The sequence below is a fragment of the Panthera pardus genome, unplaced genomic scaffold (assembly GCF_024362965.1).
Source record: "Panthera pardus isolate Hobbes unplaced genomic scaffold, ASM2436296v1 HiC_scaffold_13, whole genome shotgun sequence".
NCBI lineage: Eukaryota > Metazoa > Chordata > Mammalia > Carnivora > Felidae > Panthera > Panthera pardus.
This window is the reverse complement of record NW_026526688.1, coordinates 127,415,634-127,434,107: the sequence shown is the minus strand read 5'-3', so window position 1 is coordinate 127,434,107 and position 18,474 is coordinate 127,415,634. Positions and strand designations below refer to the sequence as shown.

The 18,474-nt window shown below is 34.1% G+C and overlaps 1 protein-coding gene and 1 long non-coding RNA gene across 3 annotated transcripts in view; one reads left to right on the top strand and one right to left on the bottom strand.

Annotated features, from left to right (window-relative positions):
• Positions 1-18,474, top strand: part of GRID2 (glutamate ionotropic receptor delta type subunit 2) — a 1,432,440-nt gene that overhangs the window by 1,099,010 nt on the left and 314,956 nt on the right. For both annotated transcript variants that reach the window (XM_053901394.1, XM_019464250.2), the window contains exon 10: positions 3,610-3,807. In XM_053901394.1, the coding sequence (XP_053757369.1) occupies positions 3,610-3,807 (198 nt within the window). The remainder of the gene's footprint in view (positions 1-3,609; positions 3,808-18,474) is intronic.
• LOC109275855 (uncharacterized) overlaps positions 1-18,474 on the bottom strand; it is a 50,014-nt gene that overhangs the window by 21,992 nt on the left and 9,548 nt on the right. The window lies entirely within an intron of this gene.

The following is an 18,474-nucleotide window of genomic DNA, read 5'->3' as shown; positions in this document are numbered from 1 at the left end:
CCTACTGTGTGATCTTGAGACATTTTTCCTAATTTTTCTTATCTGTTAAAATAGTGTGTAAATGTTAACTCCCAAAATGGTGATTTAGTGAACTTTTTTTTTATATATAGTTTCCATTGTGTTTCTCTGGTGCTTTGTGTGTACTAGTTATGATGTGTGTTGATTTTGTTTTGTTTTGTTTTGTTTTGTTTTGTTTTGTTTTGTTTTGTTTTGAGTATGTGGCTTTTCCAGTATTAAGTTATGAGTATTTTGAAAGTGGTGCTCATGACTTTTTACAATATTGACTATAGTGAGTACTATACTCACTATATTGAGTGTAGTGCCTTGATGCTATAGCCACTCAATTCATGTTAAATAGATAAGTCAGTGAATGAATAAATATTGGAAATAGGTGCATAGATAAAAGAAATTCAGCCAGGATCAGTATTCTATTAGATTTCTATATCCGAGATCAGTATTTCTATTATATAGCCTAGACTTTCAATCTAATTTCTGTTGCTATGTTTACCTGTCCACTTTATTGACTGATTGTCCTCATAAAGCACAACTGGTCTGAGGTAGGATTTATAAATAATGATCTGAATCTGTAAAAGAGCTTAAAAACAAAGCTTGAAAACATCTATCTAGTAGAGAAGTGATAGGATGTAATAAAGGTTTATTTCAGTCATAAAATGTAAAAAGCATGTCCATTAATAATTCATCAACCTTCTTTAAAAGAGCCCTTAGTAAAACCATTTTTACTCTATACCTTTAATCAATTCTAGCTGATTTTGCCAGTATCAGACTTTGGCAATAAAACTCTGAAAGGATCCATCTGCCTCGGGATTCACTTTCAATATTGAAATTAAAAATAATTTTGAGAGGAAAATTTAGCATATTAAGGAAATATAATTTAGCGTTTTAAACAATTTCTCTAAAGAGAGAGGAGTAAAAATGAAAAAAAAAAGGCAGCAAAATTTCATATCAAAGCATACATCAGAATAATATTTGTGCCACACAGATCATTTAGTTTTACAATATATTTAATTAATATTCTTAATTGTTTAACTATCACCTTGAGGAGGATATTCAGCTTTCTGGTAACTAAATTGCCGTTAAACTTTAGAAATATATTGGATTGTGAGGTCCATGGATAAATAGAGAATACATATGGTCTAAAATTATTGATAGAGGAATCAGTCAAGTAAGATCTTTTATGAACCATCTTTCCTTTTGTTTGTCAATGGATAGGTGTTTAAAATATAGGCTAATTCTAATTCTAGAATTCTAGAATTTCCTAAGCTTATCTGCATTCTTCTGAATATAATCTTCCTTTTTTTTTTTTTTTTTTTTGCATTTATTTAATTCGTTCTGATCCTGACTTCATGGCCTACTTCAGACTCTTTGCACACTGCATAGTCATTGGCTATGTTTATATTTTGTCCATACAACTGAATGGACAGTAGCAAATTCTGTCAGTTATCTGAAAGATTAGTATACATTTTAAAATGTAGAAATATTTAGATCATCAAGATGTTCTGTATTTTACATATAATTTGAAAGGATTGATTGCTTACCTTTTTCTCATTTGATATCATTTAGATTAAACAAATCAGTATTATTAGAAATTATTATTCATTCTCAAAACCTCTCTTCTACTGATCTATCAATTTGTCAATGTTCATTAGCATCAAGTACTTCTCTAATGGAAAAACAATCAGGAGCTTACTAATTAAAAAAAAAAATTGAAATTTCTTTTTTCTCACATTCTGGAGTCCTAGCGAGTTAGAGTCTGGTATTGCGTTTCACATGTGAAGAACATAGACTTCTGCCTTGTTTCTCTACTAGGTGTGCTGTAAACAGTTATCAGAGCCCTAGTCATTATGTGTTCATTCCAGCTGGGAAGAACAATGTACAAAGTATCTGCTTACATTGCATTGGCCAGAATTAGTCACATGGTCTCACCTTGCCTAAAAGAACTGTGGATTGTCTTTAGTCTCAGGTGCTAAAAATAAAAATACATAAATACATAAATATATGGATACACACACACACATATGCATATACATGTACATAATTAGTGAGAAAGAGAACAGCTCCTGGAGAACAAATAGCAGTCACCTCCTTTACTTATTTACTGATTTATTTTAGTCTAAGGTAAGATAAAAACAGTTGACCAAGACCAAATTTTTTTAAAAAGAGAAAACTTCAGTAATTTAGAAAACCACGATTTAAAAAACATTGCAAATACAACAATATCAACACAGTTGTAGGTGAGCATTGAACTTTGAACTGATTCTCTGGGTATCCAAAGTGAAATAGGATACCAAAAGAATTAGATACCTTGTTTTAATTATTTAGAAAAGGGTATTACTGAAGCAAAATGAAGCTCTCTTGGCTCTAAACAATCCAAAAATTAATATCATGGTAATTTTTAGAGGAAAACTGAATGTTATGGTGGACAAATTCCTATAATAGATGTAGTGACTCTATAAGCACTTACTTAGTGTCTTTGACTGAAAGCCAAAGTAAATGTATTATTGTACATCTCAATGAAGTCTCATCTGCGAGTCCCTAAGGAAGGATGATCCAAGGATAAAATCTTTAGGTTTTTTGGCTTAGACCCAGGATAGATAGATTTTAACCTGCCAGGAGGGCTAGATATATATCTATCTATGTATATAGGTAGATATAGATATAGATAGATATAGATGTAGATGATATAGATATAGATATAGATATAGATATAGATGATATAGATATAGATAGACATAGACATAGACATAGACATAGACATAGATATAGATATAGATATAGATGTATGGATGGTTATCTGTAAATATTACTGTTCTAAAAGGTTTTTGAACAAGTTTAGGAAATTAAGGAATAAGTTATCTGATTTTCTATAGTCTGCCAGCATGTTTCAAAACAACTGAGTTCTCTTAACACCAGGTGTTCTGAAAAGTGAAAGGAGTCTATTTGTTAAATGTAAGAGGACACAAACACAGAATGATAAAAGAGGTAGAAGCAGAAACCAATTTGCTAAATTTGCTAAATTACACAATTTACCAAAAACTTAGGTGAATTTCTCATAGCAATAGTAGAGAAGCTATTTTTGCAATGAAATGTGTTTGTACTTCAAAATTACTTATCAAGAAACTCCCAGTAAATGTTATGTTATAAATTTTAGTTAAATTATATGTTCTTAGAGTTTTTTGTTCTTTTCAGAGAGTTTATGTAGATTATATCTGTTAAAATATTATTTAACATATTTTTGGCATATATAGATAATAAATGCTTCAGGATACAATAAACTTAGAGTTTCTTGAACCTTACATTGGTCTTAAGATGGCAAGAAAAATGAATTCATAGCCCCTGAAGTTTTAGAGTTACTTTCATCTAATTTTTATACGGTAGTAATTAAATGAGAGATGAAAAGAAATTCAGTGATAAAACATTGTTCAATAGTGTGATACATTAATAACACATAAGTTATATTGCTAAGTTAATTCTCTCAAAGTTCAAAGGCAATTTTTAAGCTGTTTCTAAGCAAAACTCTTTGAAGACTTAATTTTTGCTTTTAGGGAGCACTATAGATTGACATCAAGGATTTCTCTTATTTCCATGTAGGAAGAACCTTTTGTAATGGTCTCTGAAAATGTCTTGGGTAAGCCGAAGAAATACCAGGGCTTCTCCATTGATGTTTTGGATGCCTTATCTAACTACCTGGGTTTTAACTATGAAATTTATGTTGCACCGGATCACAAGTATGGAAGCCCACAAGAAGATGGGACATGGAATGGCTTGGTAGGAGAACTGGTCTTTAAGGTAAGCATTTATCTCTCTATTATCTATCTATCTCCTATCTAAAGATTGAACTATAACTTTTAGAAGCTAATTTCATGTAAAATAAGTGCAAGGCAAAACATTAAGTGGTGATGTTGAACGCAAAAGTCAGCAAAAGTTTCAGCCAGTACTATTTTCTGAACTTTGTGTAAAGAAAAATTGATGACAAAATAAAGCTAATTTTTAAAGTGTTTCTTATAATAGAAAAGTATCTAGAACAAGGCTTCACCTTTGCCAAACTTGCACTCTAAACATTTGTATGTATCCTTACTGATATATTTATCCTTGTTCTTTTATTTTTCAAAGAGGTACTTAAATTTCTCTATTTGCTTATCTCTATTTCTGTCAGTTTTTGCTTCATTTTTTTGAATCTCTGTTATTAGGTGCACACATGTTTGTAATTATTATATCTTCTTGACAAATTTTTGAATAGTTGGGTTCAGGTTTATTATTCACTAGTTGATTTATATATGTCTCATTTTCCTCTCTGTTCTTTCTTTTTTTGCCCCTCCTTGGGTTAATTGAATATTTTTTTGTATTTGACTTAGTTTCCTCTTTTGACTTTGTACTATATCTCTTTGTATTTCTGTTTTTGTGGTTAGTATAGAGATTATAATATGCATTCTTAACTTACCACATTCTATCTAGTTTAATATCATTCACATTTTTAAAAAGGTATAAACTTGTAGCAATATAATTTCATTTATACCACCCTATCTTTTATGCTATTGTGGTCATAATAGCTACTGTGGTCAGAACTCCACAGTGAAATGTAATATTTTTTTATTAAACAATCAGTTGTCTTATATAGATATAAAGAGAAAAAAGTTTTCTGGTATTTAACTACTTATCCACTATTTCTAAGGTTCTTTATTTATTTCTACTTATCTGAGCTCCTATCTGAAATCATTTACTTCGGAAGAACTTCCTTTGGAATGTCTTGAAGTTCAGTCCAAGTGGCTCTCAACTTTTTTAACCTTAAAATGTCTTTATTGCCCTCAGTTTTGAATGATACTCATATATACAAAACTCTGAGTTGACAATTTTTCTTAATTTTCATCATTTTAAAGATGTCTTCCTATAATCTTTTGTCATATGCTGTTTCTGATGAGAAGTTAGACATCATTTGTACTTTTGTTCCTTTTTTTAGTGTGGGGTGGCTTTTTTTTTACAATTTTTTTTTTTTCATTTTTGATGTTTTGATGTTTAACTATGATATGCCTAGATGTGGTTTTCTTTGTATGTATTCTCCTAAGGATTCACTAAACTCCAGGATATGTTTCACAAAATCTAATAAATGTTGGCAATTATTTCTATAATTATTTTTTCTACCCTTTTCCCTTTCTTCACTCTCTTTTTAAGGCTCAGAAAATATTCGAGTTAGACTTCTTAATATTGTCTCTAGGTCACTGAAATCTTATTTAATTTCTTAAAATATTTTTACTCTCTGACTTTTACATTTTTACTCTCTGACTTTTACATTGTTTTGATCTGCTTTCAAGTTGACTGATTCTTTCTTCTACAATCTCCAATTTCTGCTAAGTCCATGTAATAAGTTTATTTTAGATAGCTTATTTTTCAGTTCTAGAATTTCAGGTTTTAAAAAATAATTTCCATTTCTCTTCTGAAATTCCACACCTTTTTATCATTCTGATCATCTTGTAAGTCCTTCATCATGTTCACAATAGCTGCTTTAACGTCCTTGTCTGCTACAATTTCAACATCTTTTCCATCTCCAGATAGGTCTGTGTTGACCGCTTTTGCTGTTAACTACATTTTTCTAGTTCTCCACATTTTTGTTTTTTCACATTTGATTGGGTACTGAGCATTGTGGTTGATACATTATTAAGACTTGAGATTATGTCTCTGAGGTTGCATGCTCTGAAGAGGATTGACTTTGTTTTATTAGGCAATTATTGGTTTCCCCTGAACTTGTTGAGGTTTGGTTTTACATGCTGTTAAGTCAGGTCTTTTTTATATTAGTTTTTAGGGAAAATCCATTGGTTTTAGCAATCCTTCTATTCCTAAGCGTAGCCTTCTGGAGTTTTTACGAAAACTCTGTGGCTCTCATCAAATCCTTGTGACTTAGAGGGACTCAAAATTTAATCTCTATCGTCCTTGCCGTAGGCAGTAATTATAATCGTTTGTTCCTTTAGTCTTCTGGTTGTTAATTTCTGCTGATTGTTTAAAAAGTCATTCTCCTACATGTGCAGTTTAAGAGTCAGCCGAAGACTTGAGAGAGGCTTACTCACAAATTTTTGGCCCATTCTTCCATGGGTCTCTCCTCTCTGTGATTTCTGTTTTAATTTCTGGCCATTCTGTCTACATCAAACTCCATCTTCTGACATATGATGTTTATAGGGCTCTGACTTTCTGTTTGTGCTCTAGTTACCCCTTATCACCTAAACTGAGGTGGGTCTTGAATGAATAAGCCATATGAAAATGGTTCTCTCCTAATGTAGTTAGCATTTTTCAGGGGTCAGATACCCTTCAGTTTCTTCCTGCTTTTGGTTGATCTCCAGTCCTTTCAACTAGTGTGTTTTTTAAATTTGATACAGAATTTATCATTGTTATTCTTTGTTGGGTTAATCCAGGAAAACTATCTCATCATTGCCAGAACTGGAATTATTTCTGAAATACATTAAAGTATTGAGAAAGCTAAAGGAACTGAATAAGTTGTTCCCAAGAAATGGGAAAGAGAAAAAATAAAAGGTTTTGAAGACAGTGGTAGGAAAAATAATAAAGCTGTTTTTATAGCCATTAAAACCTTACTGAGTTTGGTTTATTTATTAAACGAATTACACATGGACTTACTTGAAAAAAATTAGTATCAATATTTTCAATAGGAAAGGGGGAATGATCAATTCTCATTCCTCTTATTAAAACCATGATAATTTATCTTGTATTCCTACATTAAAAACCCACAAACCCCATATTCTACCTTTGTATTTCTGAGAGGTCCTGCCTGATCTGAACCCAGATGAGCAATTATGTTAAAACGAAAGACAAAGAAAAGCAAAGACATTATAAAAATTGCTTTATAGGGATTACAGATAAAATTCTTAATGCTAACAAACTTCATTTGCTAAATGCAAGTTAATGATAAATAAGCATTAGAATTAGTCTAATGTTGTTGATGCTGACTTTAGGCTTGTGGGCTTGCTCCTAAATTTAGTTAAATTTTTGAGACTTGCTTTTTCACTTTTGTGTGAGGAATACAAGAATGTTACTGCAAAGACTACTTACAACTATAACTTTTACAAAAACATTTTAAGAATTTATTATATAAGAACCACACATAAGCACTAGTATGCTAGTCTTCATAAGCATTTAATTTAATTGTTTTCATATTTACATGTAAGAGCATGCCATTATTGTAGGATAACGTAAAGTTCAGTGCCGTCCTTTTATAAAGCAAAACTTTAGGCTTAAAGAAGGTAACTGATGAATGACTTTTAGCCCCCCCCCCCCAAATTATAACTCTGTTCATTGCAACTAGAGTTTTATTTTATCCAAGGAGATATTTAGTCATTCTGACTAGGCTTTGAGAAATACTTAGGTAGTTTTCAGATGTAGAAGAATAAGCCAACATAAAAGTTTGCTGGAATAGGCAAAGATAGGAGGAAAATCGAGAAAATGTGGTGTCATGAAAGCAAAGGGAAGATAACATTTTAAGAAGAAAAGCATCTGACTTCGGCTCAGGTCATGAGGTCACTCAGGTCATGATTTCACGGTTCATGAGTTCAAGCCCAGCATCAAGCTCTGTGCTGACAGCTCAGAGCCTGGAGCCTGCTTCAGATTCTGTGTGCCCCTCCCCCAGATTCTCTCTCAGCCCCTCCCCCACTCACACTCTGTTTCTCCCTCTCTCTCAAAAATGAACTTAAAAATTTAATAAACAAAAAAGAAGGAAAGGAGAGTCAACATTAAAATATGACTGCTAACATATTGAGGGTACATAACATTTTCCTTAACTTTATTCTATTATTGATAGAAATGTAAATTCTAATCTCCAAAAAATAAACCTGTGAATTCAATTATATGAATGATAATATAGTAAAATATCATAAGGTAATTTAGGTAATCCAATAAGATTCATCATATCGAAATTTTCATAGACTTATTTACCCCTGTAAAGCAAAATAACACCATTGAAATGGCATAATAACATTATGACAGACTTCCAAAAAAAAAAAAACAAAAACAACATTGCTTTACTGTTATATATTTTCTGCTAGTGTAGACATTTTTCATGAATAAGTATATTTTAAATAACAGTAAATACAGTTGACCCTTAAACAACATGGGTTAAACTACATGGGTCCACTTAACTGTCTAACTTCCTAAGAGAAAACCAAAATTAAAAGAATGTTTCTAGGAGTCTGTTATGATGATTATGGACAGACCATCACATTAAAAAAGAGTCAAAGAAGAAACATGGAAAGTTTCCAAGTTTATTTGATTTTTCCAGGGGTGGCACTCATGAGTCAGAGTTGGGTTGATCTCATATATTAAAAGGTCTTTCCATTAAAACCAGAAGTCAGGCACTCAGTTACATACATACTTTTAAGAGAGGAAAATGCAGCCAGAGAGAGCAAAGAATTGCCTATATATATAGGCAATAAAATTTATATATATATATAAAAAGTCTATTTCAAACACTAAGGATGTTCCTCACATTGATGGCTAGTTTCAAAAAGAGAAGAAATAACAAGTGTTGGTGAGGATATGGAGCAAAAGGAACATGTGTGCACTGTTGGTAGGAAAATAAATTTGTGCAAGTGTTGTGGAAAACAGTATGCAGGCTCCTCAAAAAAATGAAAATAGAAATACCATATGAGGGGCATCTGGGTAGCTCAGCTGGTTGAGCATCCAACTTCAGCTCAGATCATGATCTCCTAGTTCATGAATTCAAGCCCCACATCAGGCTTGGGTTCGCTGCTGTCAGCCCAAAGCCTCCTTCGGATCCTCTGTCCCCCTCTCCTTGTCCCTCCCCAGCTTGTTCTCTCTCAAATAAATAAATAAATAAAATTTAAAAAGATAAGAAGAAAATAAAAAGAAATACCATATGATCCAGTAATCCACCACTGGGTATTTACCTAAAGAAAATGAAAATACTAATCTAAAAAGGTATATGCACCCCAATATTTGTTGCATTATTTACAATAGACAAGACACGGAAACAACCCGTGTTCATCAATAGATGTATGGATAAAGATGAAACGGTTTATATATACAATGGAATATTTCTCAGCCATTAAAAAAAAATGAGATCTTACCGTCTGTGACAACATGGATGGGCCTAGAGGGTATTATGCTAAGTGAAATAAGTCAGAGAAAGACAAATCCCATATATTTTCATTTATAAGTGGAATCTAAAAGACAAGACAAGTGAAAAAAACAACAAAAACTAAGAATGTGGCAAAGTCTCCTCTATTCCTCATCTGCTTTCCTACTTTTATAACTTTCTGTAATTAATATGCTCTTAAAATTTATGAGAATTCAGGTCTGTCCAAAAGATGTTCCCATGTGAAATAGATAAGGGACAGATATGTTCTGATCAGAATAGGAGAAATTGTTAAGGGTGGGTTAATGTGACTGATAAATTATTTTCTCCTGGTTTAAAGGGGAAGAACTGAGAATTGAGAATACCAGAGAGAACACTATCTAAGAAATAACAAGTATATAAAGTTTAGTAAAGAAATACAAAATAGTAAGAAAACAGAAAAATATGAACTGTGAGTTATACAGCTAGATATTCTATTATTTAGGTTCATACCTTACTTTGATGCACTAGAAAAATTTTAAGGGAAAACTGATACAGGTAACTTGACAGGGAATAAATTTCTATATTGTCAATATCTATAAGTAATCTATCCTAAAAATTATCTACCTGAAACATGATCTTCGTTTTTATTTCCCTTAACCTTTATGTAATTACCCTTCTCCTAATTTGTAAAATAAGGGCATTACTTTCATGCATGCAAAATTTGTTTTTTGACTTTTGGCTCTGGGTATAAATTTTCTCTGATGTACCAAATTATGGCATAATAGAAACACTGGTATCACTGAAATTCCTTTACAAGTCAGACCGTTTTACCTAAGAAAGAATTAAAAGAAAGTAAAAGAACCTAATTAACTTGTCAAATGCCAGATCATTAAAAAGATTTTTAAAAAAAATTTTTAATGTTTAATTTTGAGAGACAGAGCGCAAGTGGGAGAGGAGCAGAGAGAGACAGAGACACAGAATCCAAAGCAGGCTCCACGCTCCCAAGCTGTCAGCACAGAGCCCAATGTGGGGTTCAAACCCAAGAACTGTGAGATTGTGACCTGAACCGAGGTTAGATACTTAACTGACTGAGCCACCCAGGTGCCCCATTAAAAAGAATATTTTGGGGGCTCCTGGGTGGCTCAGTCGGTTAAGAGGCCGACTTCGGCCCAGGTCATGATCTCACGGTCGGTGAGTTCAAGCCCCGCGTCGGGCTCGGTGCAGACAGCTCAGAGCCTGGAGCCTGTTTCAGATTCTGTGTCTCCCTCTCTCTGACCCTTCCCCATTCATGCTCTGTCTCTCTCTGTCTCAAAAATAAATAACCGTTAAAAAAATTTTTTTTTAAATAAATTTAAAAAAAAGAATATTTTTGATGCAGAGATCACCATGTAGCTAAGAAGAATTTGAAATAATTGAATGGCATTGCTAAACCAACCAAAGAAACAAACAAGCAAAAAACTCCTCCCATTTTCATCTATTAATTCATATGAATAAGGTTTCTATAAAATGAAAATATGTAGCATGATGCTCACCCCTACCACATTCAAACCATAATTAATATTGATTCATGGGATGTGCAAATTAATTAAAAACTAAAAATTCTATAAATATCATATACAGCTGCTTTATAATAGTTTCACTTTTATAGTTGATGAGTCAATATATTGTATACTAATATAATGATGACTCAGTTCAGAAGAAATGTTTTACACCTGAAATTTAAGGTCACAGGTTACGTGAGATTTTAATTTTAATTTGCATACATATTTTTGTTGCAAAAATATAATTTGGTGATCAAAAAAAGACTTTTAAGCACACATTTATAGTATTATATTTGCATAAAAATTTTGTGAAGTTAGAGTAGAATATAAATATAGTTCAAAGATTCTTAAAAATGATGTAGGGGAACCTGACCTGGGTGGCTTAGTCGGTTAAGTGTCCGATTTTGGCTCAGGTCATGATGTCACTATTCATGGGTTGGAGCCCTACATAGGGCTCTGTGCTGACAGCTCAGAGCCTGGAGCCTGCTTCAGATTCTGTGTCTTCCTCTCTCTCTCTGCCCCTCCCCTGCTCACACTCTATCTCAAAAATAAACGTTAAAAAAAAACTTTTTTAATGATGTAAATGTTTCCCCAATTAGAGAAAAGTGGTGGTTTAAATCACTATGATATTTATGTTCTAATGAATACATTTGAATGAATGACTCGACAATTTTATTTTAAAATGTCAATATTTACAACACAACACACATAAGCCTGTATCCAAGTCAGGACACAGAAACTACTGAAATTGCAAAGAGAAGAGATTTAATACAGAGATTGATCACAAAGATATTAGAAGGAATGGCGGAGCAAAGGAGAAGGAGTAAAACAAAGCTATCAGGAGTCACTAACCCTCTAGTTGATTGTGTATCTCCCAAAGAAGCACCTCTTAACTAAGGCCTCCACAAAGATGCAGCCTGTGCCTCAGACGCGGGAGTCAGGGATCAATCACTTCCCGCCGCTGCTGCTACAACCACTGAAATAACCATTTAAAACAGAAGGCTCTGCTCTTTCTTCTGCTTTCGGACACCCTCAACAGCTTCACTCTGGTGGAAATTAAGAGCAAGCCAGATGGCAGAGGAGCCTGGGAAAAGTAGTGTGCAGATTCCCATCCCTATAAGGCTCACAGTACATAGCAAAGTAAAAATGGAAAGGGTGGGGTTGAGGGAAAACAGATAAATGACCACTTCTGTCTAGAAATCACACACTTTACCGTTGTCTAAACAAATGTAAATGTAACGTGTCAATGATGAATGTGAAAAGGTACATAGTTTTAAAATTCCGTTGGGGGTTATATGAAGAAAGAAGTTTGATATTTCTTCATCCTAAATGATACCAAGTGCTAAATTCTACGGCAGGAGTTTTAGTCCCAAGGAAAACAGATATAACAATGGAATAAAGCCAGAACTTAGAAAACAGAACAGAAGGAAGAGCAAGTAGACTAAATTATAGATGTGTAAAATTAGGATGAAATATTTATACTTAGCATGCAACTAATTTACAGTAATGTTTCAAAGTTAAAATAGCCCTCTTTAGAATCCTATCTCCCATTTCTAAAATTCTAGAACAATTCCTGGCTTTTTTGTCACTTTTCCTACTTACAAGCATAAAGAACATTTTCAAAGGTTGATATATCATAATAATGAAATTGATAATAAGATGCTATTTAGTGATTACAATGCCAACAAAGTATCCCCAAGACTGAACAGAAGAAATCATCTGTACTGGGCTACACATTTCCTCATTTTTAATGGTTGACATGAGGTTTGGCAGTTCTTAATCTCAAAGTGTAAATATATTCCTTTTATGGGTATTTTAATTCATTGATGCATTCACCATATAAAACATATATTTACCTGGTTGTTTTGTAAATACTTTTAAACATATGCCAGTTAACAAGTATTAATGTCATAGTCAAGGGACAATGGAAGAATGCAAGTGTGAATAATATAAGGACACCTATAATAAACATGTTTCATTTTGGTGTTCACTATATGCTATGCAGTAAGTTAAGCACTAGAGACACAAAGATAAAAAAAAAACATGGTCTTGCCCTTATGGCCGTCTTAGCCATAGAGGTGAAAAGATTGCTTAAAAAAAGATCTAGAGAGGAAAGGAATGAGGTCAGTTTAGAAAAGGATGAGTTGGATGTGTGTGGGGGATATTCACAGATACAGAGGACTCTGAACCTCACCAAAAAGGCCCAATAAGAGGCATATATTTAGGAGTCCTCAGCCTATGAGTAGTTGGTAGCATGAAAATGCATGAGATTGCCAAAAAGAAATCAGACAGTGAAGATTAATAGGCTGATCTTAAGTTGAAACTCTGAGGATCACTTAAGAATTCTTGGAAGAAGAAGGGTTTATGAAGAAAAACAACGGAATAATTCAGAGAAGTATGACCAAACCACAGGAGAAGAGGTCAGTTAGGCTAAGAGAGCTTAAAAAAATAAGCTGTGACTATCAATGTCAAAAATTTCTAAGTCATTAGGGTGGTCAAGGGTGTACTAGGTTCGCTCTTGGGAAGTTGTTGGTGACCTAAACCAGAACTCTTTTGGTAGCAGGATTGGAAAAGAAGCCAGATTGCCAGAGAGGGTGTAAAAATTTGGAGGTGAAAAGTGAATGTAACATGTATACTACCCTTCTAGAATGTTTGGATAGGGATGAAAAGAGAGAAAGAAGAAAGAGTTAATAGTTCAAAGGGTCATTGGTTTTGGTGGAGTTTTTGTTGGTTTGTTTTTAGATTAAGAGAAACCTGAGTATAATTATAAACTGAGGAAGAAAAATGAAGAAGGAGAATTTAATATAAGAAAAGCAAGTTAACATGTGAAAGATAAAGATCCCCGGGAAGATAGAATAAAAGCTTAGATTGAGAATTGATTTTAATGGGGTAAGGATGTTTCTTTGATACTGAAAAAAAAAAAAAAACATTTTAAGAATGTGTCTGGTAACACTTAAATTTACAGACAATAGGTTGGGAGATTAAGGAAGATCATATTTCATCACTTCAGATGTCTTGATAACAATAGGAGATGAAGTCTGTTGACAGTAATGGGGACAGGTATTATGAAATAGTCTACAAGAAAGTGGGAGGCTTTGAAATAGCTGTTGAGGGAAGTGATAGTGACTGCTAAGTCAAAATAGATAAAAGGATGAATCAGTGTTGCTGAGGATTGAGCTAAAGTTTATGGAAGACTGACACATTTCATTGCTGCTAGTCTGCACAAGTGTGACTTTCTTCAGCTGGGACTAAGCGCCCAAGTATTAGAGCAGAGAAGATTAAAACACCCATATCAAGGTTGAGTTCATCTGAACTTTGCAAGGAGTGAGATGAAAGAAAAGCTAATATTCAAGGAAGTATGGTCATGACTGGGGAGATAGACTTGGATAAAATTTTGGAAAAATTAATCAGAATGTCAATACAAAATTGAAATCCAGGTAAAGTATAAATGAAAATATGAAAGAACTAGTAGGATGAAGAGAGGTAACCAGAGACTGAAATGTAGAAGTTCTAGAGATAAAATGTAAATGCTGACCTTGTAGATAATGGCAGAATAGTAGAGGAGACAAAAGGAATTGAAGTTTAAAATGGCCCAAAATGAGGCAAGAGGGAAGGGTGAATAGGTAGAGCACAGAGGATTTTTAGAGCTGAGGAACTATTTTGTATGTATTATAGTCATGGATCCATGACATTTTGCATTTGTCAAAATCCATAGAAAGAGTACACCCTAATGTAAACTACTGACTTCAGTTAATAATGATGTATCAATATTGGCTCATCAGTTGTAACAAATGTACTCCACTAATGCAAGATGTTAATAACAGAACAACAACAACAAAAACTGTGCTGGGTGTAGAAGCATACCAGAGAAAGGGGGTGGTATATGAGAACTTTTTGTACTTTATGCTCAATTTTCCTATAAACCTAAAACTGATTTAAAAAGTAAAGTCTATTTTTAAGAAATGGCCCAAAATGATTGCTGTGCAGGACATCTACACAGATACTGAAATCTGTTAGGAGGTTGGTAGGTTTGGGGGTAAAGAGGAATATGTAGCCAGGTCTCAAAGTCTTCAATGCATGAGAAGAAAATATGGAGAAGCCTGTCTGGTGGAGGTGATAAGACAAGTCTTCAGAAAGCACACACGCAATTGACAAAACAAAACAGAATGGAAGTAGCATGCATAGGGTCTCACCAATGCGAACAAAACTTAGGTTTCCTGAATATCTGAGAAAACAGACAAACTTCATGGCCTCTAGGAAATCATGAAAGTGATGCACACGAATTCTCACTTTCTGGAAATTCTCACTCAAAATAAGGGTAATTTTGTGCCCAAGGCATCCTCAGTTTCTTGATATTTTTCTATGCCTCCCTTGTTCACCTCTGTTCCCATTTTCTGTGATCCTGCACATGGATAATGGGTAATTGCTATGGAAGGTCATGGCACCTGACTGACTGGTTCACTTCAATACCATAGTAGCTAATGTCATCAATAGAGCCTTCACTGATTCTCCAGTGTCCTTCAATTCATTAGACACTGATTCTTTATTTTAATCTCCATTGTTGCTATTACAAACATTTTCCATACTTTTCACATTTCTATTTCTAGTCCCACTCTCCATCCTTGACACCGTTCTCATTTTTAGTGTTAAAGCTCATGGTTTACTGTAAAGACTGAGAATCTAGTGCCAGTCTCTAGATTTCTTACTTTTCAGCTTCCAAATCCTTGCACTTACTCTCTGATCCTTAGTGGTACCACATAGTCTTTGGATTGAGATAGATATAGTTGTGGGTACTGGTAACATATATTTAGCCATGTGAGCCTAAGAAAGTTTTTAACATCTTTCAGTTGCAGTGTCCATATCTGGGGAATGCAGTTATTTTGAAGATTAACCGAGAAAATGAAGTAGGAATGTGTTGCAGGGAAGGCAAATGGGACTCATCTGCTGACTCTGATAGATTGTAAAATGTTTCTCAGGCACTGTGTTAAAAAAAAAAAAATGAGTTCAACATCTATTTTGCAGGTAGACTGGCAAGATTTGCTGATAGATTAGATCAGAAGAGCAAAGAGAAACAGGCTTTTGCTGATAGATTAAATGAGGAAAAGCAAAGAGAAAGAGCAAAGCCAATGATATCTTCTCACTCAAGGCTTTAGATCTTATCTTTTCAGCCACAGCAGCAGAAAAAGACTTCCTTTTTTTGCCATGTTTCCCCATTTCTACTCACTACCTTACTTCTGCTCATGGTTCTCTCTCCCCCAGAGCCATCGAGTTCCAGTAATTCCCCCTTTTCCCATTCTTGACTGCCTTCAGTATATTTTTATTTTTGTTTTGTTTTGTTTTTATCAGTGTCTCTTCTAGGATTTTATTTTGTTTTATTTTATTTTATTTTATTTTATTTTATTTTATTTTATTTTATTTTTTAGTATATTTTTAACAGAGCAGTCACTCCTCTACTAAAAACCATTTGACAGCCTTCCCATCCTGAGTAGAGTAAAAACTATCCTTAAAATCATCTATATATTCTGCTCTCCTCACTCCCTTTAGGACCTTGTTTCTCTCTCGCTCACTTATCATGCTTTTCTCACACCTGCTAAAGTAGGCCTTTTGTACTTCCGGTCCCATTTTCCTATAGTTCTCTTCCCCAGATATCTCTCCCTCCACCTCACTTTTTATTCCAGTCTCTGCTGACAAGTTGAGAGAGGTCCTCCACCCTATTCAAAACAACACTTACCCTCTGCACTACCTATTCCCTTATCGTGTTTGACTGTAACTTATAACACATATCAACATCTTGCTATGTACCTACTCTTTCATCTGTCTTCCACTCCTAAAATGTAAGCTTAATTGGGGCAAAGACTCTATGCATTTGTTTTACCACTGAAACTTCAGTATCTAGAAAATATTTGTACTTAAAAGAATGACTAGCAGTCAAGTGATCTTTTAAGACATACATTACATAATAAAATTCCTCTAACTAAAATCTTAGAGTGGCATCTCATTATTCCTTTATTAAAACAACTAACCTACTGTAGCCTGCTTAGTTTGGCCTTATTTAAAGGAAATTTCCATCTTTATCGAGAGGCTAAACTTGGGCTTTCACAGGTATCATTTTAAGCTTTTTGTCCACGGATTATATAGCTCATTATATTCAGTCACTCCTAGTTTACTATAATTGAATTGAGAGTGGGATCATTTACCGGCATAGAGAAAACTAAGGAAATATTTGGGTAGAGAGTGGGGAGTGTAGAATCAAAACTAATATTTTGGAAATGAGTAAAAATAGTAACTAACATTTTAAGATAGCCAGGTGCTATTCCAAAGCGTTATGGGTACTGACTCCTTCAATCCTTGTAATAATTCTGTGAAATATATTCAATTATTAATCCCATTACATAGATAAGAAAACCCAGGGACAGAGAGTCTAAGCAACTTTCTTAAGGCACACAGCTGATTAGTAGAAGAACTAGAATATGAATGTAATTGTGTGACTTCAAAGCCCGTTTTATTAACAACATGGATGTATCCACTCGAAGTTGTCCACACAGAATATGAAACAAGTAAATTGCAATCCAAGTCTAGAACTCAGGTAAGGAATCTGGGGTGGACAGATATATCTGAGGCTAATCAGGGTGGAATGAATTTTAAATTGCCCCTCTACCTTTCTTTACTCCTATTTCTTTTACATCTTCAATCTCTTTCACAACCTTGCCTCTTCCTCACTGCTTGAAAACTGGCTTAGGAATTCTCTATGTTAAAAATAACCTCCCTATATTTTCCAAGCTAGATTAATTACGTATCTTTGATTGCAAATGACAACCCAGCCTGGAGTGAAAAGACAGTTGAGTTGTCCACAACTCTCAGGGATGAGACCCAGGCTCATTTCCTCAGGACTTGCTCTCTCTCCATCTGTCAGTGCCACTTTCCTTTGCGTTGTCTCATTTCTCGGGCAGTCTGCCCTTTGTTGTTAGCAAGGTGACTTTTTGGCAGACTTAGATTTCATTCTTTGATCTCCCGGTATAAACAGATTCTCTTTTACCAACAGTTCTAGCAAAGAGCCTCAGGTTCATACACATGCCAGTGCAGGCACAGCTGGAAAGGGCCGTGCCCTCAGTGCCAGGCCAGCACCATGTGCCTACCTCAAGCACAGAGGAAGTAAGCATCAGGGAATGCCGATTCCCCAAGAAAATTGGCATGCTGTTATTAGAAATGGGAAGAATGGATATTAGATAGGCAAAACAAAAGGTATCCTTCAGAGGTTTAAAGTAATGGAATAAATTACATGGAAACGATCAGTAGTTCCATGTATATAAACATTAAAATCACCAATAAGTCAAAAACTACAATAACTAAATTAAATTACAAACAACAGGCCAGAGAATATTTTCAAAAGTATGATGTATTGTTAACATCATTGTTTTATTTCTACACAGAGAGGTCATAAAATCTATAAGAAAATACAAGGAACCCAGTAGATAAAGGTACAAAAGATACGAACTTAGAGTTTCAAGAGGAAACTGATAGACAACATAAATCTAAAAGGAAATCTACTGTAATAGAGTAGGGCATTTAAAAAGTTTTTTAAAGGGGTGCCTGGGTGGCTCAGTCGGTTAAACGTCCGACTTCAGCTCAGGTCATGATCTCGCGGTCCGTGAGTTCGAGCCCCGCCTTGGGCTCTGGGCTGATGGCTCAGAGCCTGGAGCCTGCTTCCGATTCTGTGTCTCCCTCTCTCTCTGCCCCTCCCCCATTCATGCTCTGTCTCTCTCTGTCTCAAAAATAAATAAACGTTAAAAAAAATTTTTTTAAAAAGTTTTTTAAAAAGATAAGTATATAAGATATGAGTAG